This window comes from Vipera ursinii (genome assembly GCF_947247035.1).
Source record: "Vipera ursinii genome assembly, chromosome: 3".
Classification (NCBI taxonomy): Eukaryota; Metazoa; Chordata; class Lepidosauria; order Squamata; family Viperidae; genus Vipera; species Vipera ursinii.
Window position 1 is genome coordinate 110,784,301 of NC_139516.1, and position 26,882 is coordinate 110,811,182.

Genomic DNA, 26,882 nt, shown 5'->3' on the forward strand with positions numbered 1-26,882 from the left:
GAGAAAAATATGCTGAATGGAGCACACCCCGGCATCTTCTAGGTCAGGGGTCTTCAAACCTGGCCCTTTTATGACTTGTGGACTTCAACTCCCAGAATTCCTCAGCCAGCTTTGCTGGCTGAGGAATTCTGGGAGTTGAAGTCCACAAGTCATAAAAGGGCCAAGTTTGAAGACCCCCTGTCTAGGTTTAGGAGGCTCGCAGTGCTAATTCTCCCATTTGGGTTTCATCATTCATGGCTTTGACAAACACTCTGAATTCCTAAGTGGGAAAACCCTTCTTTCCTTTCCTTTCCTTCAAACAAATCTTGAATATTTTTCTTTGTCTCAAAACTCCCTTTGCAACATTGACTGCAACTCTGCCTCTGCCAATACGTGGCAAGCGTTAACTATAAATTGCCGCCAAATTTCTCGAACGCTGAAATGACCTTCTTTGCATGGCGACCCAAATTTAACTATCTAAATTTTCCCTCACTTTCAGCGTGTTAAGGAATAGTTCCGGCGAGGAGCAGGAATCCCCGCTCGAAGGTTCCGCTTAGCTGACGTGGCAAGGAAAGCCTGTCCTCTCGGCTATTATTCTAATGAGCCAATTCAGCGGCTGAGCTTGCTACCGTCATGGGATGCAGAAGCATCTGCAGACGTTTTGGTTTAGTGATAGACCTTGTAAGTAATCTCTGTAAAAGTATCAGTTGAGAAGAAGTACGGAGATTTTAAAGGTGAAGCAAGGAAAACAAGTAGTTTCTAAGTCAGGATAGAGAAACGATATATAAAATGAACTTTGCCTCTGAGAAAACTTTACAGTTTCTTTTGGGGAGAGGGAGGAAGAGGAAAGAAAATAATTATTTCTTGTAATGTTTGTTTACAATTATGTGTGGATAAAGTTTCCTTCCAGCTAAGAATTAGTCCTAGGTAAGATTATGTTCAGTTTATCTTCAGTGGTGATCTGCATGGTGATCTACCTCCCGTTAGATATTTCTGTGATTAAAAATGTCTACAGCTCAAGATAATGTGAACTTAATGTGCAAGATGGCACATTCAGTTCTGAGTTGTGTCCAGTCTTGAAATACTTCCAGTTGCTGTACTATGTGATAGAAAAAAATACAGTATCACCCAAACAATGAAAATCTGAATTAGCATTTTTTTTGCACCTGCATAACCTACTAGCCATGTATTCAGAGTCAGTTTAATGTGAAATCATCAAACATTTTGGCTGGGAAACAAAAGATTTGTCTTAGTACCCCATAGTATGTCCTCTATTTCTGATGTAATTAACTGGACTCCTGGATTCATTCTTTTTTCATTCTCTTTCCCCCCCATTGATTCCATAAAGGCAAGTTGCTATCTTCTCCAAGTCTCCGTCTTTCATACTCCCCTTCTGCTATATCTACACCTTGAGGAAACTTGTTCCACCTGGCCAGTACTCACTAGGTTTTACCTGGCCAGTACTAAATTTTAAATTTAGAATAGCTTTTGGAACAAACCTGAGCATCTTGAAACAACTTGCACCAAATCATTCACTTTTCATTATAAAAACCCAAGAATATTTGGCCCTCATGTAGAAAAGGTTCCTGAAGATGGGGGGAGGGGTGGGGGGGGGAGAAAGGGGAAAAAAGTGACCCAGCTTTGCTGAGCAACTTCCCATGTGTTGTATTTTTAAATGAATTTTATTCTAGTCTACATGCATTTTAAGTGATGCAAAATGCACTAAATATTTAGTTTGTTTGGAAGGATCCAATGTACAATATTGTTTACCAAAGGCTTAAGGTGCCCTTTGCTCTGCTCAGTCAGGATTATTGCATTGTCCAGGACTTTGACACCAGGAAAAAACTGAGAGTGCTCATCTACAGTGGGTAGAAACTTGCTCAGGTATCCACCCATGTAGCAAATGGACTTTGACAGCTGTCTTGGAGATGGGCAAGTACCACTGCGGCTAAGCTGAAAGAACTGGAGCTGGTGGTCACATTTCTAATAAAGGTATGTGCATTTGGAAATAGGAGTGTTGTGGGTGTATAGACATAAGATAGCATTGTTCACTCAAGTTGTCCTGGAGTTATTCTGTAGCATCTTTCATTTTACCTGAATTTCCCCCCCCCCCCCCCGTGCTCTTTTGGTGTGTAAATGAAATAGGTTTTACCATACAAAAGTGTTAAAAGTTGCACGAAGACAGGTTTGATAGAGAGGGTTGCAATCAATAAAATGTGTTGTCAGATCTTTGTAGGATATCACTCCCTTGCTGGTTTGGCAATGTGACTGAATGACTGATGTATAGATAGACGTTGGTCTGTGTATCTGTATGAACCTTATAAAAATGGACTTAAGAGACCAGAAAGATCTCAAATTTATTCAGCCTTTAGGGAACTGTTGCAGACATCTTTTCAATAATAGTGATATAATAGCAGAAACATTAAACTGTATGCCAGAAAATAATCCATTATCTCATGTTATCATTAATGTATTAGTAAATAATGAAAGTATTTATTAATCCACTGTTTTCTGTTAAACCAAGCAGGATTTGTTGTATAATTTTGAAATAATGTATGTTGATTGGCCTGATTATAATTTTTTATTTTCATTTAGCATTAAAGTTATCAATGTTAGATATCAATTAGTGTGAAAGCTAATTGCAGTATTAAAAACCTGTAAGAATTCTGTGTCTAAGGCATAATAAACCTACTTCTTTAATAGTAACCTCATGTATTTTCTATCAAACTACAAAGAGATGAATAAACTTTAACAATCTCATATATTCTCTTTTCCAAAGGGGGAAAAGGTTTTTTTAAAATCCTAATTTATAAAAAAGTTATAGATATGTCTAGACCATAGCAAGAATAGTCTTCCCTGGAGCCTTTCTAGACCTATAACATGAAGGCAAAAGCCTTTACAGTTTGGCTGTAAATATTTGGAAGAATGTTTCTTTTCATTGAACCTACTATCTTTTGATTGTTTTTATATTTATGTAAACTGAAGAAATTTAGATATTGAACAAAATCTAAATAAAAACAGGTCTTTAATAAAAAGTCCTGAATGGACTCATGGATGCCACCAAGACAGCCCCAGGGCCAAGGGAGTCGTGCAGCCTGGTTTGAAGGATATGGAAGGAGCCCACGGAGGGAAGTCTACTATGGTCCTCCACCTCCACATTTCAGGCATGAAGAATACCATCCTGATTTCCAAGTAGGACCTCAGCCTTGGCTAGATACTCAGCACCACCATCCCATCCATCATCCAAGGCTCCAGAACTATATGAGACCAAACTCCAGGGCAGAGTATTACAAAAACAGCTTTTCAGACTGGTCTTACACAAGGTAAAGCTCACATAAAAATAAGGAATAACAATGTTGGGAAATGAAATAGACAAGCTATGATTTCAGCTGGTTCTAAATCATAGTCTAAAGAAACGAAATAGTCTGATTTCAGAAATTATGGGAAAGTGTGTTTTATTGCAGTTGGGGTTGTTTTGAATCTTTTTCTCTCATATCTCTATAGACTGCAGAGCCCTGCATTGGGTCCTGAATAAGGCCAAGTGCCACCATTATAATCTAAATTTTGATCTTTTGGATCCTGCAGTGTGGCTGAGCAGTAACATCCACACAAAATTTATTTACTTAGCCACCTTGTCATGTTTAGCTTTTCCTGATCCTCTGGAAGCAATTGCAAGATTGAGGGGTCCTACAGCTTTCAACTTGGCTTCCCCTGATGCTTTAATTTTTATATCTGGACTTAAAACTTTTGTTGACAACCCCCCACCACTTAATTTTAGTCATAGACTGACTATGGAATTGTGGCTTCCCTAGCTTGTATATTGCTTAATATGCAATTTATTGTATGTTGTCATGCTTCCCTGGCCTATATACTGTATATTGCTTAATATACAGTATATATTTAGTTCATTTTATGTTAGAGTTTTACAGCTTTGCAGCACAAAAATAAGCCCAAAAAATAAGCACACATTCAAAATGAGCAGCAGGCATACAGTAGTTTAGAAAAACTTTATAAAATATATATAAACATGATACATACAGTTTCATTCAGCTCTGGGGAACATCAACAACTAACTCAGGAGATCAGGACACAGGGAAAGACTAAGACACACCCAGACCTAGGCTGCATCACATGCTTCACACAGCCAATACTGTGTCTTAATCAAAACAGTTCTCATTGGCTGGTTTGTTGCTATGGCTATTCCAGTTCATAAATTCTTACACACTGACATTTTATATGGTCTAGCTCAGGGGTGTCAAACTGCCGGCCCACGGGCCGGATGCATCACACAAAAGCCACACCCACCCCATTGCCGACAATGGCAAAACAGTCCCAATACGTTGTGCGACGTCTAATATATATATTAGATTTGCCTATGTTTCTTCAGTTTGCCTGCTATGTTTTAACCAGATCTTTGTATCTTCTAAATTAGAATGCAAAAGCTTTGTGGTCTTGCCACTGTTTTACATTCCACATCCTTCAATTTGTCCCATCTTTTTTTTTAGTGCTGCCACTACTTATTCTACTGACTTATAGATCACTAAGTTCAATAGTCTACTGAGTCAGTGGGCTGTAACAAATTGTCAATGAAATCAGTCATTCATATTTTAAAATTATTTAATAATAAAGCTAGGAGAAAGGGTCAAATAATGATCTATTATAACTGTAAATAAAGATCTATTATCATTATTATGTCTAATAATTATGAGAAGACCCAGCTCTCTGGAAAAGGCTGTAATGTTGGGAAAGGTGGTAAGGGAAGATAAGAGGACGACCTGTGGCAAGGTAGATGGGCTTACAATGGTGATTGTGTGCACCATGGGAAGATGTGGAGGACCAGGTTAGAGATAGATCATCATGGAGAAGATCACTAGGAGTTGAAAATGACTTGCTGGCACATAATCAATAATAATATGTGTGATTTTCTGGATCTGTTTTTAATGAACTATTTCCAATTATTTTATTTCCTTCATCAAAAAGATGTAGAAAGCCTACTAAAGCAGATTTTTCTGCTTCTTACCTGGCTCATAACTTTTGGGGTTACTTTTCAGGCAAGGATATGAAGAACCGCACCGTGGCTTTGTGGAGGATCATGAAGCATATCAAAGATTCACCCAAGTACATCCAAGCAAAATAGGTACTGCGTTCCCCATAGAATAATGGCTGTGTCATTATGGACCTAAAATATCTTTCTCTGGTCTGGTGTCTTCTGGGCTAAAACAATTTATAATTTCCAACTAGCACAGGCAAATCTATATAGGAATAATGGATATTGGGGAATGAAGTAAAGTAATAGGGTGTGCTTGAATTTGTGTGTGTTATGGGAAGTCATTTGTAAGCATTTTTTTATTCTTTATGCATCCTTTGTATCTTAGTATAATGAGGGACTGAAGTTTAGAATGGTTAGAGTTGAATGTCCTCCTGATAAGGAGAGAACAGGCCTGTGAAACTGCAACACTTAAGTATTTGTAACTTACTACAGTATATTAACATTTTGAGATTAAGGAGGTAGCCAGTGTAGTATATTGCTTATGAGAGTAGAGGACTAGAGAGGATTAGAGAGACTCAGATTCAAGTCTATCTTTGGCCATGAAATTCACTTGGCAACTTTGAGCCAGTCACTTAGCCCAGCCTAACAAGGATATACTTGTAGAGAAAACCTGGTAGAAAGTGTCAAATACGCTATCTTCAAGTTTGTAAAAACTGGGAATGTAATGTAATACCGCAAAATATTTCAGTATCCTATCTTGATCGCAGTCTCAAAATCTTCCTCGGATCACATGCTAAATTGAAAATGCTATTTCAGTTCTGTGGCCCCATTTGTAAGATTAAATAACTCACATTTCTGTCTCTTTTTCTCATTCTCTTCTCCTCCCCCTTTATTTATTTTTTTTGTAATATATTTTATTGATTTTTTAAAAATATAAATCACTTAATAATTGGTGAACAGTGTGTTGTCCGGGTTACATTTGTAAAATAATCACTAAAATTGATTTCTATAATCCATAATTCACATAATGGTTTTAGTTGATTTTCTCTTTTCCCACAATATCCTCTTTTGCAAACATTGAGTTGATACAATTCTTATTGTTTTGATAGATAATAATTAAATATATAATTTTTCCCAATATTCCTAAAAATAATAATCACATCAATATAATATTTCTTTTCTATCCAATCATTCTGGTTACCTTATCATAGATCCTGTTAAAGTCCTTATTTTAATTTGTTTCTCCCACCAAATTCTAGGTGTTCTTACTGGTTAAGATTTCCTCAAAAATTAATTACATTTAAAAAATTAACTCTATTTTTCCATATGAACCATCTCACATTTTAACATTTCTTAAGGAATAGATAAAACAGTGGAAAAAAAGAAAGGAGAGCAAGAGTAAAGAAACATAAAAAATAACATACTGTTTAAAATATATATCCCTCCTAAGCTAATATATATTTCCTAAATTTCTTATTCTTTTTAACCATAATTAAAAATATGTTTAATCTTTAAACATTCCATTTAATACATCTAGTCATCTAATCCTTTAACTCTTATTCAAAATATTTTTATATCTATTATAATTTTCTTAAATTCAATCATATTTAAATATCTAAAACATTTCCTTTATTTAAATCATTTCAACTTTTTTATATTACTCATATCAAGAAAGAGAACAAAAAAGGGAAAAAAGCATACTATATTATTTAAGGAGTTCATCCCTCTTAGAATAACTTATATATTCCAAAACATTTCTATTTCTTTAAACATATTCAAACAAATGTTTCTTTTTTTAAGTATTCTCTCTGGTAAGTCCCATCATCTATTTTCTTGGTTTCCACTTTAGTCTTTTTCCTTTGCCCAGTATCTTTCTTAATCAATGTATTTTGCTGAATCAAATTTTTTTCCATATGTTCATAAATGTTGCTGTAGATATAAAAAGTAAATCAGGTGAAGTGTCTTTGTAAGGGGCTTCTGCTTTTCCATGTTTGTTGAAAATCTTTTTCTTTTTCTTTCTCTCCATTTCTCTTATCATTTCCTTTCTCTCCGATGTTCCTGACATCTTTATGGTCCATTTTATTCAATCTGTTTTCTTCTCCTCAGATTTATTTTGTACTCTTAATGGATAAGTTGTTTTTTCCAATACTTGTGAATTCCAATACTTGTGATTAAACCATGTTTCCTTGTTTTGTTAAGTTCCATCTTTAAGTCTCTATTCTCAATTCTATATTCATTTATCTGTTTTATCTGCTCCTTCTCAGTTGCTGTTTTCTGGGAAATTTTTTTGTTGTAGAGTTAACTTGGAAATAGATTGATTTATATTTTCAAAGTTATTTTGGATTTCTCTGTGGTTTAAGGTCATTGTTGTTTGAATTAGTTGTAGTATACTTTATATCTCTTCCTGTGAAGTATTTGTTTTCTTGATATGTTCTTTCTATATGTCTCTGGTCCATGATGGCCAAGAACTTGAGTTTTTTTCTTCCTTTCTTTTCTCTGCAAATAGCTTTAGAGTCCCAATTGAATAGATACAGCCCAGATTATTGTCTTTTTTTGTCACAGCTGTTCTTTGTTGTTAAAGCTTTCAAGGTCACAAACACAGATTAGCTTTTCCCAGGTTTTGCCAAGTTTTATATTAAAGTCATAGCTGTCATAGTCTTCATCCACCACTAGGTGTCAGGAACTATTTGTTTTTCAATGAACAATTATCTTTAGAATGAGAATCTTAACCATTCAAACAATTTTATATTTATCCAGATTTAAGTTTTAAATTTCAGGTTTTATATTTATTTCACTTCCATATATTTTGATCCTCCATAAAAAGATTAATTCACCACTTCCGTTAGTATAAGGGTAGGGCAGAAATCCCCCTCCTTCCCTTTCAGAGGTATTTTGTTCTCAGGGAACTTTTCCAGGAAAATAAATGTAGAATAGAAAAGAGAAGCTCGAATTCCTCACCCAGTTTCAAGCTCTCTGTTCACAGTTGTGCTGGTTAGTGCTTTTGGGCTTTGGTTTCTAATAGCTTGGGCTGGTCAATGCAATATGGCCAGCTTTTCTCCTGTCGGGTTACAAGGCTTTCTCCAAGTCGAATGGAACGGCTGCCGCCATTCCAGAATCGCTGGAGCACCCTTCTTTCTTTGTTGCCTCTCCAGGGTGACTTAGACCCATTTAGGGTCCCCTGGCAGGGCGAAATTAGCCATGGGGTAAAGAGAATCCGCAAGCCCATGACCAGTCACTACCGCGCAAACCCAGAAGTCTTCTCCTCTCCCTTTAGCTTAGCCTCAGAACTCTATATCATTCCAGTCTCATCCTCCTTTCTATAGTTCCCCTTGTTCTTCTCCAAGTATTTCAGCTGCAAGAAGCATGGATGCTATTTTCTTCATTAATTTCTATTTCCCCTTAAGATGTGAAAAACCACAGGCAGCTCTACTTACTCCTAATCTCAATTATAGAGAACCTTGGGCCAAGGTTTTACACACAAACACATACATACATAGACACACACACCTACATTTCATTTCATTTCATTCCATTCCATTTCATTATTTCATTTCATTTCATTTCATTTCTAATGCATGTGTTTAAAAAATTAGTTGTGCTGTAGCTGGGTTATAAATATCTGGACAACCTGTAGATGGAAGTAGTGAGATGCTGTAAACCAGCAGCCCCCAACCTTTTGGGCATCAGGGACCGGTTCCATGGAGAGATGTTTTTCCACAGACCAGAAGGGTGGTGGTGGTTTCATGTGCTGCCTGCATCCTGTGAATGGGATCCTGTGAACCCTCATTGCCTGAGGGTTGGGAACACCTGCTGTAAACCTTCCATCATATAGTTTTTAAACTTTTTGCAGCCCAAATATAATGGTTCTTAGAAGCGAAAGCTACCAGTCCTTGCAATTTTCTTGGCAAGTTTTTGCCACTGACTCCTTCCTAGGGCTGAGAGAGAGTGACTGGCCCAAGGACACCCAACTGGCTTTGTGCCTAAGACAGGCAAAGAACTCATGATGTCTTGGTTTCTAGCTTGATGCCTTAACACCGCACCAAATTATATTATAATTTGGTTTAAATAGGGAAACATTCCTGCAATGGTGATTTGCTAAAAGAAGGAAGAGAGCAGGTAGGAGTCCTATAACCCTAGCCAGTATTTGGGAAAATTACTATCGTATAACTCAACCATTTCATTTCTCTTGTTTCTCAGCTTCATGCTGTTTACCTGCAATCCTTCCCTATCCCTCCCCCCTCAAGGTAAATAATTGGCATTATCTAATCTGTTCCACTACAGCAAGAGCATAGTTCAATTGTGCAATCTAAGGAGAATGGCATTCCATTCCTCTACGCCTAATTCTGACTAGTCTTTCATTCTTAATGCATCCAAGAAGACCTATTTGTTTATATTTATTTTGTACAGATCCAAGATGGAGAGATAACTGGAATGAAAATGCAGATTCCTGGAACCAGAATTACTATAGAGATTGCCAACCTAGGGATGGTAACAACTCTTTGGGGCATTATGATGTTGTACTAACTCAGTAAGTAAAACTCTTTTTTTTATTGAAAAGTTTTACAATACATTTTATCTTTAGCAAAACAAAACCCCTCCCAACCCCCTCCCCTCCCACCCTCTTCCCACTCCCCAGCCCTCCCCAACCCCTCCCTCCCTTTCCCCTCCCCCCCCCGACTTCCCAGAGCTGAGTACAGGGTATAAAAATACAAACAATCATAATCTAACTTATGCAAACAATCCTAAACTATTTAAACTATTGCACTTTAACTCATATAGATAAACTCCAAACGTATATATATCATATCAGTAATTATTCAAATGCAAAATAATACTTTTTAGTCCCATATTTGCTCCGTGGTATCTCTCTGTTACAAATAGTCTTTCAGGTGCACTAAGATCTTTACCATATCCTCGAAATTAAAAACTTTACAGTCCATTCTTCTGTAATCAGTAATTCTACCTTTTTACTAGAAATCTTACTGCCATAGTTAAATTCAATATCCATTTAATATCCACCACAATAATATCAATAATACCCAATAAGAACAATCACAGACAAAACAATTTTATATCAATTATTAAAAACTATTCTGCTTTCCAACTGGGCTTTAAATTTCCATACTAAAACCAAGTTTATACAACCTTTCCTTCTCCTAATATATTATACAGCTTAAAGTACCATACATTACTTTCCAAACTTAAATTTTTTTATATAGTCACATCATTCTTATATTTTCTATTACATGTTTCATTATTACCCATAAAGATATTACAAGTTAACTTTCATCTATAATTTTTCCCAAAGTTGCACCAGAGCATATCACAAAGTGTATACCTGGAACAGAATATCCACCTTCTTATCACACCATAAATATACATACCAACCAAATAGCAAATCATAACCTACAAAGTTTCAGTAAGCACTACTACAAATCTTCCCAATTAAATTTTCCATAATTATCTTAAAATTAAAGCAACATAAAATATTACAACACATAGTTATTTTATAAGGGTGAAAAGTATATCCCCAAATATTTAGCCCTTCTAACAATTTCAATTCCCATAATCCTTATTACATTATTATCTCCTTCAGTTATGCAACTAAATCTTCAGGCTTGGTTCATTCGTCTAGAAGCAGCACGCCTCTTCCAGTTTCTGGCCTCCTCCAGTGATACTGAAATTTGATCCACTCCTGTAACTTTCTCATCTGTCTGTATTATTCCTTCAGCACCTTGTAGATTCTCTCTGCATCGTTGAGACTCTCTCTCACCTTTCTTCTTTGTAGATTCCAAAAATGGTATGGGGGCTGCTTTTAAAACATTACTGTAGAAATCACGTGCCTGAATCAACGTAGTAAGACGATGCCTCGTACCTTCATAGGTCACCACCATACCCACTGGTATCTGCCATCTAAACTTGATATCACGTCGTCTCAATTCTTGTGTCAAAAAAGCAAATTCCTTCCTTTTTCTTAAAATTCTTGGAGGGATCTCTTTTAAAATCAAAACTTTTTGCTCAGCAATTACAAAATCAATGTTGTAGGAGGCCTGAATAACTTCATTTCTAATCATTCTCTTTGTAAAATAAACCACCACATCTCTGGGTAATTTCCTTTGTCTTGCAATCCAAGAATTAACACGAAAATTTTTATCTATATCTTCCATTATTTCATCTGCTGGTCGTCCCAGCACCCCTTCCAGAGCCTCAGAAACCATTTTCTTCAAATTTTCTTTAGGATTTTCTTTTAAGCCTCTAATCCTTAAAGCAAACTTCATCTGATAATACTGTGTCGAGGTCAAATCACAATCAATTTTCTCTACCACATTTTCAGTTTCTGTCATTTTTGCTTCCAATCTAATATCATTTTGACTGAGATCTTCCACTCTTTCATCCAAATTCTCAATACATATAGCCATGCCTTGCAATGCAGATAAAATGTCTGCTCTCATTTCTGTTAATTTCTCTGTAATCTTTTCATCCATAACCTTAGCTAATTTTTCTGTTAACTTCTCCTCCAACTTTTTGTCCATTATCTCAGCAAATTGTTGCATTTGCTTTTCCATAGTCTCTTGCAGCACATTCTGCAAATCTTTTACTGTAAGGGCTGATGCAGATACGGGTGCAGGGGACAATAAAGTTTTCAACGAAGACTGCTGCACCAGAGCAGGAACTTTAGAAGATATAGCCGCCATTTTCACCCACTATTGTTAGCTACGAGTAAGTAAAACTCTTAAAAGACAATGTTTAAGATTGTCCATATCCAATTATTCTTAATACTGTTGGATCAGCTGGTGGCCATATTTATTGACAAAATCTCTGGCCAGCATGATCACTGGCTGGCCAGGTTGAGAGCAGAGTTGTGGATGTTATACCAATCTTTGCCTTGTCTTCAGTGTTTATGTGTATGTGTGTACCCTATCAAAACCTACTTCCCCACTGGAAATATTTTAGATTTTTCCAAGCTGAGATATGTGAGAAGATGTATTCATCTTCCAATTTTTCATGCATAGAACTTCTATGCATTATTTTAGGGAACTTCTAAGACAGGGGTCCCCAACCCCTGGTCCATGGGCTGGTACCAGACCGTAGCATGCCAGCAACTGGTCTGCACAAACAAGCAAAGCCCCATCCGTGGGATGCAGGCACACAAAACCACATCCTCTCCGGTCTGCAGAAAAACCTTTCTCCATGAAACCGGTCCCTGATGCCCAAAAAGTTGGGGGCCTCTGTTCTAAGATAATTACTTATCATCACAATTGAGCCCAAAATTTATGTTGCTAAGTGAAACATTTGTTAAATGAGTTTTGCTCCATTTTATGACCTTTCTTGTCACAGTTGTTATGTGGATCACTGCAGTTGTTACATTCATAACACGATTGTTAAGTGAATCTGCCTTCTCTGTTGACTTTGCATACAGAAGGTCACAAAAGCTATTCACATGACCCTGGGACACTGCAACTGTCATAAATTTGAATCAGTTGCCAAGCAACTGCATTTTGATCACATGACCATGACGATGCTCCAATGGTCATAAGTGTGAAAAACTGTTATAAGTCACTATTTTCAGTGCCATTGTAACTTTGGTCATTAAACGAACTGTTGTAAGTTGAGGTCTATCTGTATATGGACAACGAAGGTATTGAATATACTCTGAGTGCTTATCAGTGCATTGCATGTATCTCCTATTGGTGGGTTATGGCAAAAGTAGGCTGGCTTGCAAGGTCATTTTGATTAGTGAGCACACCATAGTATTAGGTTGAAATACTGTACTGTAGTATGAGTGCACTGGGGGGCAAAATTGAGCTTTGGCTGAAATGGTGATTTGTGAGTATCTGCTTATACAAATGTTTGTTTCGAGTGCTTAGTTTAAATGTACAGTAGTGGTCAAAATTGTAGAAAACTTTTGGGAAAAGTTTACAGTATAAATGCCAACTTTGGTTAAGTCTCCACCAATTTTTCTTCTAATTTCTTTATAACTATAGCCTTGTTCACTTAATAGTACTATTTTAGATCGCTTTCTGGGCAACCAGTCAACTCTTTGCACCATTACTTTAATTTTATTATGTTTTACAAGCTCACTAAATGAAAGAACACAAAAAACCCCAAACAACTTGATAGCGATCATATAACACACTGACAAATGTCCTGCTCTTAGCTTCAATACATGATATCAGTAACTGAATCCTACTGTGATCTGGTTGGCTCATTGCCAAAACAAGATGACACCTGATTGGCTCTCTAAACATTTGTGCTCATTGGCTACAATCAGATGAAGGAAAACTACCTGATATCAACCTAAGCAAGTTGTGCTTCCTTTTTCTGGTTATTTGGCTATAACTTTTCATAGAATACAGTACAGATAATTGAACAAACTTTGTTGCATACATTTTTGATTAAATTATCTTTCCATTGATATAAAATTTTATGGTACTACTCCCCAAAAAAGTGGTGTTATTAGCCATCAAACCTCAAAAATACACTTTTCCCAAAAGGTTTCCACAATTTTGGCTATTACTGTAAGTCTGTTCATGCATGCATAAAAATGAATTGAGAAGCATGATTGATTTTTATGGTCAAAGATTGAGAGTATCATGCAAGGATTCTGAGAGATTCTGAATGTGAACCAGATTATTTTTATACGGTACCAAGAATTGGATTTTAGAGAATAAAGGGCACATAAAGAATGAAAATAATTGGAAAAAATACAAGTGGAAGGACTGTAGGAAGAGAAAATATGATTCTTGTTTGGAAAAGTATTAGAAGATAAATGAATTCCCAACAGAATAAATGAGAAGTGTGTAAAAGGAAAGAGGACACGAAAGCTGTTTGTAGCATGTAACAGAAGATTGCAGAGTTATATTAAAGGAAATAAAACACATTACAGAGGTAAAAGAACTGTAGATTAGGAAAATGCACACAAATTTGTGGCAAAAATGAGCCAGATAGAAAAATATTTTATAAAGTGTATATGGAGAAAAACAACAACTGCATAGTATACGTTCAACGAGAGCAGGATATGCTTAAGATTTAAAAATGAAGACAAAAAATTTTTTTTGAAGTGGGGAAGAAAGAGCTGAACTAGAATGTACAGAGGTGAGAAAATTTACTGTACATTTGTTGAGTTAGAGAAAATATATGATGGAACAAATAGGCTGGAATTATGGAATGGTTTGTATTAATATAGAATTGAAGGTTGATTGTTGAATTTGATATAAATAGTATGTGATGGAATTAAAGATTCCAGAGGATAAATGGAATATTTAGCAAATGGGTCAACATTGAGCATTTTGGCTTGGGTGTCTATTGTGTTTATGGATAAATATATAAGGAAACAGTCATGGTGACCTCATATTGGTTGGGATGTAAATGTGCTTGTATCATGCAATATTGGAATTCAACATTATGGAAGCACAAGCAATAGAATACAGTCAAACTAGAGCCTTGTACTTTAAGAGAGCTAATTTCAATAAACTTAGAGCTTGGGAAGGATTCCATGGACGAGAATCCTCAAGGTGGAAAACAACTCAAGAAGCTTGGGAAATTTTGAAAAGTGAGATAATAAAAGACCAGTTTAGCACAATACCAACACAGAGGAAAAATAACAGCTCTCAAAAGAAACCAGAATGGCTGCATAAAGAACTCTCTGATAAATGGAAAGATAAAAAAGACAAGTATAGAAAGTGGAAAGAGGGGCACATAACTAAGTCAGAATATCAGCAAATAGCCCCAGCCTGCAAAGACAAAGTGAGGAAAGCTAAGGCTCAAAATGAACTAAGGCTTGCGACCAAAGTAAAAAATAACAAAAAAAGCTTCTTTCAACATGTAAAAAGCAAGAAAAAAGTGAAGGAAATGATTGGTCCATTAGTAGGTTGAAAGTGGCAAGAAGGTGACAAGCAACAGGGAGAAAGCAGAACTATTTAACTCGCTTTTTGCATCTGTCTTTACACAAAGGGAAAAAAACACCAACCTATCAAAAATAGTGCCATAAAAAACAAAATAGACAGGCAAGAAAATGGTAAGTGAGCACCTGTCCAGCCTAGACAAGTTCAAATTACCAGGACCAGATGGATTACACCCCAAGTTTCTCAAGGAACTGGCAGATGTGATCTCAGAACCACTGAACTATATCTTTCAAAGATCCTGGAGCACTGGGGAACTGCCAGAGGACTGGAAAAGAGCTGATGTAGTTCCCATCTTCAAAAAAGGAAAAAAAAAATGGATCCAGGAAATTACAGACCTATCAGCCTGACCTCAATACCTGGGAAGATTCTGGAAAAGATAATCAAACAACGAATCAGCAAGCACCTAGAGGCAAACAAAGTCATTACTAAAAGCCAACATGGGTTTGTCAAAAACAGATCATGCCAGACAAATCTTATTGCATTCTTTGACCAAGTGACAAAATTAGTGGATCAGAGGAATGCTGTGGATATAATTTACTTGGACTTCAGTAAGGCATTTGATAAAGCAGATCACAACCTACTACTTGATAAGATAGAAAAATGTGGGTTAGACAGCATCACCACCAGATGGATTTGTACCTGGCTGACTAGCTGTACTCAGCATGTGGTCCTCAATGGAACCGCATCTACATGGAAGGAAGTGTGTAGTGGGCTGCCCCAGGGCTCTGTTCTGGGCCCAGTACTCTTCAACATCTTCATCAACAATTTTGACGAGGGGATAGATGGGGAACACATCAAATTTGCAGACGACACCAAGCTGGCAGGAATAGCCAATACTCCAGAAGACAGACTTAAGATACAGGAGGATCTGGACAGACTTGAACATTGGGCTCTATCTAACAAAATTAAATTCAGTGGTGAAAAAAAGTAAGATTCTACATTTAGGCAAGAAAAACCAAATGTACAGGTATAGTATAGGGGGTACCTTGCTCAATAGTAGTAACTGTGAGAGGGTTCTCGGAGTCCTAGTAGACAATCACTTAAATATGAGCCAGCAGTGTGCTGCAGCTGCCAAAAAAGCCAACACAGTGCTAGGCTGCATTAACAGAGGGAAAGAATCAAGATCACGTGAAGTATTAATACCACTTTACAATGCCTTGGTAAGGCCACAATTGGAATACTGCATCCAGTTTTGGTCACCACGATGTAAAAAAGATGTTGAGACTCTGGAAAGAGTACAGAGAAGAGCAACAAAGATGATTAGAGGTCTGGAGGCTAAAACATATAAGGAACGGCTGCTGGAATTGGTATGTCTAGTTTAATGAAGAGAAGGACTAGGGGTGACATGTTAGCAGTGTTCCAATATCTCAGGGGCTGCCACAAAGAAGAGGGAGGCAAGCTATTCTCCAAAGTGCCTGAAGGCAGGACAAGAAGCAATGGATGGAAACTAATCAAGGAGAGAAGCAACCTAGAACTAAGGAGAAACTTCCTGACAGTTAAAACAATTAACCTGTGGAACAACCTGCCTCCAGAAGTGGTGAATGCTCCAACACTGCAAGTTTTTAAGAAGAAACTGGACAGCCATTTGTCTGAAATGGTATAGGGCAGGGGTCAGCAACCTGAAACAGTGAAAGAGCCACTCGGAACCGGTTGCCTCACAAAAGGAAAAACTGGGAGCCGCAAAAAATGTGTGCACATGCGCGTACATGCGCACATGCACAGAACAGGGTTTGACTGAAGAGGAGCCAAGGCGAGATATGCACCTACCCTGCATATTTGAATTGATTGGTTGAACTTTTTTAGTCCCACTTTTTTTTTTGGACTGCACATAGCAGAGGACTGGGAGCCGCAGGAGACGGCTGAAAGAGCCACATGTGGCTCCGGAGCCGCGGGTTGCAGACCTGTGGTATAGGGTTTCCTGCCTGAGCAGGGGGTTGGACTAGATGACCTCCAAGGTCCCTTCCAACTTTACTATTAGGATTATGATTTGTGTATGCATCTAGTGTTCTAATTTTGTTTGAGATTCTGAATGATTTGTACTGAATGTTAATTAGAAGTATGGTATTATAAAGAGTTTGAATGTTGATGTTAAGATTTTAACAGCTGCATTGGTGTGAAGACTGCAAAATTCATTGCCTGTTGTAATTTATCTTAAACAATTCATGAAAGACTGTTAAGGTTCAGATTGTATAAGTCTAATATAATAGACATTTGTTATCATTCAAATCATGGATTTGTGTCAAGTATTGCAGGATTTTAGATTTCCTATGTAATTAATTTCTTCGATTAACATTTATTATCATAATCCTTCTGATTTTGTAAATATTAACTGAATTTTTTCACCAGTAATAAAAACAAAGGATGGAACTTGTCTCATTTAATTTTTAATTTAACTTGGCATGCCTAATAAAACTAACTCTTAACATCAAAGGGATTTGTATAGTTGAATTTGAGTATAAGTTTTTAGATGAAGATGATAATTTTCAACAATTGTCTAATCTAAATTTGAAGCATAGTATGTGTGTATGTATATACATAGTCAGTATTCTACATATAACAATAGAATAGTATAGTATAGTATAGAATAGAATAGAATAGAATAGAATAGAATAGAATAGAATAGAATAGAATAGAATAAAGTCAAATATTCTACTAGTTCATTGTCTGGAAAATATTGGGGTTTTTTATATTGTTCAGAAGCTATCCTGAGGAAGCTACTGAATTTAGTAGGTAATAATATTTCAAAATGTATCACTCAGGTAAAAGAGGCTATTGAGAGGCGAATAAAAACATCCTTCGGTTTCTTGGGAAGAACTAGTGTTATTAAAAACAAAATTACCATCAAACTTATAGATATTTTCAGAGCAATGCTTATCTTGGTTTAGCCTAAATATTTTAAATAAGTAGTTTTTGTTTTATTTAGAAAAGTTAATGATTATTGTAAATTTTTATGGATGGAGAAAATACTTAGTTTGTCATTGGCTTACTTATTAATCTAATGGAATGGAACTTTATTTTTTTTAATAATATTTTATTAATTTTCCAATTTTCCATTTGAGTATTAAAAAGCAACGTGGTGACTGGGTTAATCAATAGTTCAATGACAAAATCTTTAGTACAAATCTCAGGTTACAACTTCAGACATTTCTTTTCTTTTTCCCTTAACATTTACTGTCTCGTATTCAAGCTAATACAGTTCTAATTATATCAACTGTTTATAAAAACATGATTGTTACATTTATCAATATTTTTTTAGCTTATACATATCTTAATTACATTCAATCTTCATAAACAATCCATATCCTGTTATTAATTTTTACCCAATTTTTAGTTTCTCATCAATATTCCAATTTAACCTTTGATATTTATAATTTTTAGACTTTGGGTGACCAAGATTTCCCTTGTCTCACTTAATAAGAAAATATAATATCCAAAATATACATTTTATCTATTTGAATGTAATCTTGTCTATTTACTAAAAGTTATCTATTTTCCACCATATTAAATCATCTACTTAATAATATAATATCCCCTTTAATAAATCAAAACCATTATATATACATTATATATATATATATATATATATATATATATATATATATATATATATATATATATATATATATATATATATATGGATCTTTGGTTATTCGGGTTTTTCCCCGCGTAGAACTAAAGGTGTAGGCGCAACGTTTTGACGGAATCCCATCCGTCATCATCAGGCTGGTGGCTTTAGCTCTAAAGCCACCAGCCTGATGATGACAGATGGGATTCTGTTGAAACGTTGCGCCTACAACTTTAGTTCTACGCGAGGAAAAACCCGAATAACCAAAGATCCACATACAAACACCCGCGAAAACCTCAGAAAACAAATATATATATATATATATATATATATATATATATATATATATATACACATATACATATATATATATATATATATATATATATATATATATATATATATATATATATATATACACATACAGGTTATACACCCAGGTTATATATATATATATATAACCTGGGTTAATCAATAAATCAAACATATTCATAATAATTAATTTTCTTTTCCCTTTTAGGTCTGATTTTTAAATATTAAACAGATAAAATCCTTATTTTCAACTGATTTCCAAGTATTTAAATCTAATGACCAAAATGCCCCTTATCTCAACATCTCCCTTTAACCCTCTAATTGATAATATGAAATCCCCTCTAATAAGTCAAAACGCCAATTTTCTTCAACCTTATTCTGGCTTTCTTCCTTTGCCAACTAGGCTTCCATATCAGTGCTTTTAGATCGTCAAATAGATCTCCCTCTATTCTTATATATGTTATTTGAAATAAAGGAGACTAATTGCCAGTTTTCTGGAAGGACTAGCCCATTTGTATTCATTAAATTGTCTCCCTGTTATTCCAGTCCCCAATGCTTGCTCTGATATATTTGTCTTCCATTCAATCTGTTCTTCTTTCTCAAATTTCTTCTGATTTATAGTCAATTCCATTTTCAGTGTTGTCACTTCCTTTTCTGGATTTTCCATCAGCTGTATTTGTTGGTCAATTGAGTCCTCTGTCTTAATATTTGATTGTCCCATTTCTTCTGTTATCTTCTGCATTATTGGTTCTTTGGTTGTAATAAAAGTTTGGATTTGTGTATCTAAGCTGGGGTCTTGATCTTTTATTTTAGGTCTTATTTTATCACAAGCTGAAAGAATGGTTTCATGTATTGCTTTCAACATGGAAACAATCTTTTCCTGGTCTTCATCCATCTCTTTCACGTATTTATAAATAGTCTTTCTAGTAAAAGTTGTTTGTCAAGCAAAAGTCAGTAAAGGTTTACATTCACAGTTCAAGTAGGCCTATTATGCCACCCCGCTGTTTTCTTATAGCTAAGTCTCTCACAAGTCAAGAAAGTCTTATCTAAGGTCTGGGTTTCAAGACAAATCTCTTTTAGGAAATAAATTGTAATACCAAACTTCGCCACCAGATATCACCGATGCCATTTAAAGTTTTTTAAGTCCAAAATTTTTCTAGTCCTTTTTCCAATTTTATTTTATTTTTTGTAGATAAAAATAAGAGTCTCCAGTAAAAATAGGAAAATTTTTGGTCCCTAAGTTTCAGGAACATATAAATCCAATTAGATTAAAATTGTTCTTTTTAATGCTTTGATTCCCCTGGGCAGTCAGACGCCACTATTCTTAGACAGTGGGATAGAAATTCCCTTCCCTCTCTCCTCACAGCTTTTATAGGAAGAGAAGGTACTTAGGGTAAAGAGAAGATCAGATCTCACCCAGTTTCATCTGTGTTGCTTTTGAAATGCTTGATGGTGAATTTGACTTCGGCTGTCTGCAGCCTAATGACGGGCCATATTGCTATGGCCAGTCTTTCCTCCACCAGTTTGGAGGGCTGCCCGGAACGAGCAGAAGGGCTTCCACCCTCCTGCGATCAAGCTGGGCTCCCCTCCTTGTTCGTCGCCCCTACAGGGCGACTTTCAACCCTTTCCAGGGTCCCCCAGCAAAAAGAAATAAGACGTGGAAGATGGAGCTTGCCTTCCAAGCGTCCGCGGCGTCAAACCAGAAGTAAGAGTCATAAGATTCTGTAAGGCCCTGCCTCAGCTAATATTCCCAAGGAAGCACAACTCTTGAAACTGGCATTGTTTCAAAAGAAACTTTTATTGAGAGATAGTGAAGACAGAAAAGCTAGGCAAGATCTGAATAATTCCCACATGAAATGTTACATTAAACCCCTCTCTTCAAAAACCCCTCCTAGGTGCCCATCTACCCAGTCCAAATCCAGCCAATCCAAAGGTGTGTAATTGTTATGGGAATTGGAAGTTGAAGGAGTGATAAAACTCTGTTCCCAGGCATTGCATCCTCTTCTCAGTGGAGCAGAGATAAAGCAGATGGCCCTAGGCACATTCCTCCCCCTTTTACACTCAAAGAGATACATAAAAGGTTAAGAGAACAAAGCAAATCAAACACATTCCAGAGCTCACAACCTCCCCCTCCCAACAGAAGAAAAGCCTCCCCCCTCCCAACAGAATGACAGCGCCCCCAAAATGATTTGAGGGGCCTGACATGCCATCCTCCTTAAAAGAAGGAGAAGTCCACCTGGAGAAATATAAAATTATAAAATGGGAGAGAAAGAGAATTCACAGATTAATTAGGTTTATCCAGGTAACGTTCATGAAAATATTTGACTAACCTAGGGGCTCTAACATGTTTCTTGTGCACCCATTCATTCTGGGATGCTGGGACGTCTTTCCAGGCCACCAAAGACTGGGTGGCTCCATGGTGTTTGCATGAGTCTAGGATTTCCTTAATTTCAAAATGTTGTTCACCCTCTACCATGGTGGATTGTGGTGCTGGGGAAGTTTCTGGGCAAAAAGGTGATGTTATTTCAGACTTTAGCAGACTATAATAGAATACAGGGTGGATTTGCCTTAAGGCCTTGGGGAGTTCCAACTCTGCTGTAACTGGATTTATGATGCGTTTAATGGGGAAGGGTCCCACAAATTTTGGCCCTAACTTTTTGGAGGGTTGGAGGGATTGTAGGACAGGTATACTCTGTCCCCTATGTGGAATAGTTTAGGTTCCATTCTCTTTTTATCTGTCTGAGCCTTACAGGCTGCTCTAGTCTCGTCTAGGGTTTTTCTGACAAATGGCCAAGTATTTTGCAGTTGATTCATCCATTCCTTAAGGGAAGGAATTGTGGGTTCATTAGTGGCAGCTTGGGCATTGGGTGATTCCCAGGGGGAGAGCATTCTCGGTGGGCGCGCCTGCCCTTTGGAATCAGCTGCCAGTGGAACTCCAGATTGCCCCTGACCTTTGTTCGTTTCACCGGGACCTAAAAACCTGGTTATTTGAGCTGACCGGCCTGGACTGAGGGGTTTTTAAGACTTTTAAATCAAATTTTACAGTGTTAGGGCTGCTAATTTAATTATTTTAATCTGTATATTGTATTTCTTTTTAATTTTGCCCTATAAACTGCCCTGAGTCCTTCGGGAAAAGGGCGGTATATAAATCGAATGAAATAAATAAAATAAATAAATAAGCCACTTTAGCAAATGGCAGGAGATCAGTGCAATTGTCTTGCTGGTAGTTGATGAAGCATTGTTGGTATTGTTCCAGTACTGAGTTTGTTCGTTCTGTCCCACCATTCGCTTGAGGATGATGACTAGAACGCAGGTCCTGGTCCGTTCCTAGGAGGTCCAAAAATGTTCTTCGGAACCTAGAAGTAAATTGGACCCCTCTGTCCAAAATTATGCGACGTGGGGCCCCATGTAGGTGCTAGACTTGGTGGAGGAACAATTTTGCTAGAGTCTTTGCTGTTGGGATCTTTGACAAGGAATGAAATGGAGCTGCTTTGAAAACAGGTCGGTCACCACTCAAATAATGGTGTTTCCCATGCTTTCTGGCAATTTTACAACAAAGTCCATAGAAATATCTCTCTAGGGTGCTGAAGGGTTTGCAACTGGCTGTAGAAGGCCAGGCGTTTTCCCCTGCCTCCATTTTGCTGCTGTGAATGTAGGGCAGCTGGTCACATAACTCTCCTGTTTGATAGAAGGCCACCAGAATTGTCAGTTTAACAAATGTAGGGTCTTTACAAACCCAAAGTATCCCACCACCTTTGAGTTATGGCAGGTCTGCATAGTCTGTAGTCTCTGGCTGGCTGGGACGTATAACTTCCCTCCTACCCATGCCAGCCCCTCTCACATGGAGCAAAGGTTCTTGTGACTAATGAACCATTTGTCCTTTTCCAGGGCTTCCTTAAAGGCCATGGTGATAGTGTTGTCTAATGGTGGGATGCCTTTTGATTACACCCTTGTGGTTACTGGGGCTGCTAGCTGCTGTGCCAGGAGTAGAGGCTTGACTATTTTGGCTTTTACACTGTTGTATTGTGGCAGCTTGGATAGGATGTCTGTCAGGAAGTCCCCCCCCCGGTAAATAGCAGAGGGTAAAATTGAAGTGCTGCAAGTGTTGGGTCCACCGTGCTTGGGGGACAGTTTCCTCGGGGTTTTCAATGCTTCTAGGTTTTCGTGGTCAGTCCAAACCTGGAAAGGGATTTTGCTCCCTTCTAAAAAATGCCTCCAAGTGAGAAGGGCCCACCTTACTGCATAGGCTTCCTTCTCCCACACCACCCAGTCTCAGTCAGTTTTTTCTAAGTGTATGCGCAGGGCTGCAATTGGCCTTTTTTGTTTTCCTGGAGCAGTACCGCACCTACAGCCACATCACTAGTGTCAGCCTGAATGACAAATGGTCTCTCTGGGTTTGGGTGCCTCAGGACCGGCTCTGCAGAAAAAAGTCTTTTCAGCTTGGCATTCCATAGTCCACTTTAGTGGCTGACTAGGTTTTGGCTTATCTCCCTGCTTGGTTTTTAATAAGTTCGTAATGGGGAGTGCAGTTTGCGCAAAGGAGGAAATAAACTGCCTACAGAAATTGGCAAAACTCAAGAAGCTTTGCAATTGCTTCCTGGTGCATGCGGTTTCCCATTCTAAAGCGCACACGCTTTCTCTGGGTTCATCTCCAACCCCTCATGTGAGATTCTGTAGCCTAGGTAGTCAATCTTCTCTTTGTAGAATTCACATTTTGAAAGCTTGGCATATAGTTTGGCATTGCAGAGTTTATTCAGGACCGCTCTGACCAGTTTTACCTGATCAGCTTTCATCTCAGTGTATATTAATATATTGTCCAGGTACACCAAAACTCCCTCATGTAACACTTCATTTATCAGTTGCAGGGGTTACTTCTAATCCCAAAGGGAGCACTTTAAATTGAAAGCAGCCCAGGGGGCAATTTAAAGCAGTTTTCCATTTCTTTCCCTCTCTAATTCTGATAACCGGTAATAAGCCCCCATAAGTCAAGTTTAGAAAATACTTTCCCCTTAGAGAGGTGGGTCAGCATGTCCTTCATGAGGGCCAAGGGGTACACATTCTCCTTGCACACTGCATTCAGATACCTGTAATCCATGCAGAGACGAAGAGACCCATCTTTCTTCTCTCAGAACAACACCGGGGCTGCCACCTGGGTCTAGCCGGCTGGATGAAACCCCAAGCTAAGTTTTTATTTGTGAACTGGCACGGTTTGTCATGGAGTACAGTTTAGGTTTTGGAAGTTTAGCTCTGGGACAACCTCAATGGCACAGTCTATGGGCCAGTGAGGAGGGAGTTCATATGAATCCTACTCGCTAAATACTTCAGCCAAATCGTGGTATTCCTTAGGTATGCTTCTCAGTGACTCACTCTTTGTGGCTGTCCAGCTGCTCGGTCCAAATCCAGCCAATCCACAGGTATGAAGTCATTATGGGAACTGGAAGTTGAAGGAGCGATAAAACTCTGTTCCCAGGCATTGCATCCTCTTCTCAACAGAGCAGAGATAAGGCAGATAGCCCCAGGCACATTCCTCCCCCTTTCACACCCAAAAAGATACATCAAAGGTTGAGAGAACAAAGCAAATGAAATACATCCCACAGCTCACGACCTCCCCTCTCCCAACAGAGGAAAAGCCTCTCCCATCCCAACATAATGGCAGCACCCCAAAAATGACTTGAGGAGCCTGACAGATTCAGAATTACAATTTACTACATTCTGGTCCAGAAATATTTGTTCTTATTATAGTAGGAATTAGTTTATTTTCTAGCACTGAAGGTAATAAACAGGTAATTTACTATATGTAATTTACTTTTGTTCTTTTCTTTTTCTCTTTACTGTATAGTGTTTTTAAATGTAGTAGACTAAGTTTATTTTTGGTAATACAACAATAATATAGTTATATTGATATATTAATGTTTAGTTTTTACACAATTTCATAATTAAGGTTTTTAAAGAATGCTTTATATGAGAGTCTGTGGCATGTTGTCAGTTAAGGTGCTGGACTGAAAGTAGATAGACCCAAATTCTAGTTCTTCCTTAGGCAAAGAAGCCAGCTGGATGACTTTGAGTAACAGAAAATTGTTAGTTTTTCCCCTGTCCTCCTCCATTATATTTTCTTTCTCTGTTCATCACTTAAAGTTGTATCACACTGACTACTTCTTTCCTTTGTGCATTTTTTTGATGGAGTTTTCATACTAGCTATTGAAGATAAAGCCAAACTGCTATATGTAACAGAATAAGGAAGTTGGAAGAAACCTTGTAGGTTTTCTAGTTCAATCCTCCCCCCTCCCGCTCAAGCAGGAAACCCTATAACATTTCAGACAAATGGTTGTCCAATCTGTTCTTAAAAACTCCACTGATGGAGCACCCGCCATTTCTGGAGGCAAGTTGTCCCACGGATTAATTGTTCTATCAGGAAATGTCTCCTTCGTTCTAGCATGGTTTTCTCCTTGATTCGTTTCCATCCATTGCTTCTTGTCCTGCCTTCAGATGCTTTGAAGAATAGGTTGACCCTTCTTTGTGGCAACCCCTTAGATATTGGAATACTTCTATCATGTCACTCATAATCCTTCCTTTCATTAAACTAGATATACTCAGTTTTTGCAACTGTTCTTCATATGTTTTAGCCTCCAGTCCCCTAATCATCTTTGTTGCTCTTCTCTGCATTCTTTCTAGAGTCCCAACATGTTTTTTATATTGGGCGACTAAAACAGGATGCAATATTCCAAGTGTGGTCTTGCCAAGGCATTATAAAGTGGTACCAACATTCATGTGATCTTGCAGAAAACTGCAATTTTTTGTGTATCTGGTATTCCACAGACTTTTGTAATCCAGAATTATTAGCTTGTGGGAGGAGATATTATCAATAGAGGGAGCCTCTTCTCACCTAGCACCGGACTTGGTGAGGGATGAGAAAGATCTGTGTACACCAGTTTGCTGAAGAAATTGGGTCAAAATTCTGAAATAGAATCTTGTGCGGAACAGTAGATACTCAAGCATGGCATTCATTTTATGTACTTATCATGGTGTAAGGAGACAGATATATAAATTTGCTGTAAGGTTGAGTCCAGTAGATTTTAAGCTCAACCTTTTTCCTTTGATTTCCTCCAGATCTAAGAAGCAGAATTCCTGTGAAGATAGCTATGCTTCAAAGAAAGATGCTTCCTATGATATCAACTACCATTCTCCTTTGTTACAAGGACACATTTGGGATAAATTCCAAGATAACCCTTTGACGAATGCCACTGTTCCAGTCCATGAGGTATCTAATCTCACTCTTGCTGACAGATTAGCCTGCAATTGTTTAGTATAAACCATTGGTGGGAGGAAAGTGGTCCAGACCTTGTATTTTTCTCTTTTTTCCCAATAATAAAATTCCTTGGGAAAGAAGTTATAGATTATTTTGCTTTGTTTTAATTCAGGCTAGCATTCACTCCCATATATTTTCTAATGTTTTTCCCCACATAGCTTTCATTGCCTGATGGGCTAACCCCCCTCCAACAGTACAAGGAATCTGGCCTCAGTTCTAGCAGTTATGAGCTTAGTCAATATATGGAAAATTCTTCCAACCACTATGAAGCAACTTTCTCCAAGGACTGGAGCCCTGTTCAGTTAGGTGAGTTATTCAACAAGGATAAGATGCAGGGTGAGGGTAATAAAGGTGAATACTTATCAAAGACTGGATAGAATGATGGTGAAACTCATGGTTAGAAAACCAAAAAATTCTATTTGGTTCAGGAGTAACATCTGAGGATTCCCCCAAATTTGAATGCTGGCACTGGATTGGGCTAAAAAGCTGGGGTAATTTCATAGCAGTTTGATCTGTAGGGAGGGAGAGATGTTCTGTGTATAAAGAAGGGCTGAATAGACCTGTCTATGAGGATTTTCATCAGAATAACATGGCCATAATTTCTTGTTGTGATATTAGCTTTTATTGCTTTTATTCCTACCCTCCAAAAATACCTTTAAAAACAAGCATTACTTTTATTATGCCATAATTTGGCTCATTTTCATTGGAAGGGTATGTGATGTTAAGATCGGAGAGAAAGGCCCTGTTTTATGGTCTGCCCAAAGGAGAGTCAGGTTGGATGGTCTTCAGGACTTAGGGTTTTGGTTTTTGTACTTGTGGTGTTTG

At 37.5% G+C, this 26,882-nt stretch overlaps 1 protein-coding gene across 2 annotated transcripts in view; it reads left to right on the forward strand.

The window, feature by feature from the left end:
- The first annotated feature begins 582 nt into the window (after positions 1–582).
- Positions 583–26,882, forward strand: part of SEC16B (SEC16 homolog B, endoplasmic reticulum export factor) — a 74,974-nt gene continuing 48,674 nt past the window's right edge. The window contains exons 1-7 of one of the 2 annotated variants that reach the window (XM_083358701.1): positions 583–660; positions 1,804–1,971; positions 2,965–3,302; positions 5,031–5,116; positions 9,377–9,497; positions 25,859–26,009; positions 26,216–26,363. In XM_083358701.1, the coding sequence (XP_083214827.1) occupies positions 3,022–3,302; positions 5,031–5,116; positions 9,377–9,497; positions 25,859–26,009; positions 26,216–26,363 (787 nt within the window). In that variant the 5' untranslated portion in view covers positions 583–660; positions 1,804–1,971; positions 2,965–3,021. The remainder of the gene's footprint in view (positions 661–1,803; positions 1,972–2,964; positions 3,303–5,030; positions 5,117–9,376; positions 9,498–25,858; positions 26,010–26,215; positions 26,364–26,882) is intronic. The other variant, XM_083358700.1, reaches the window with a different exon arrangement.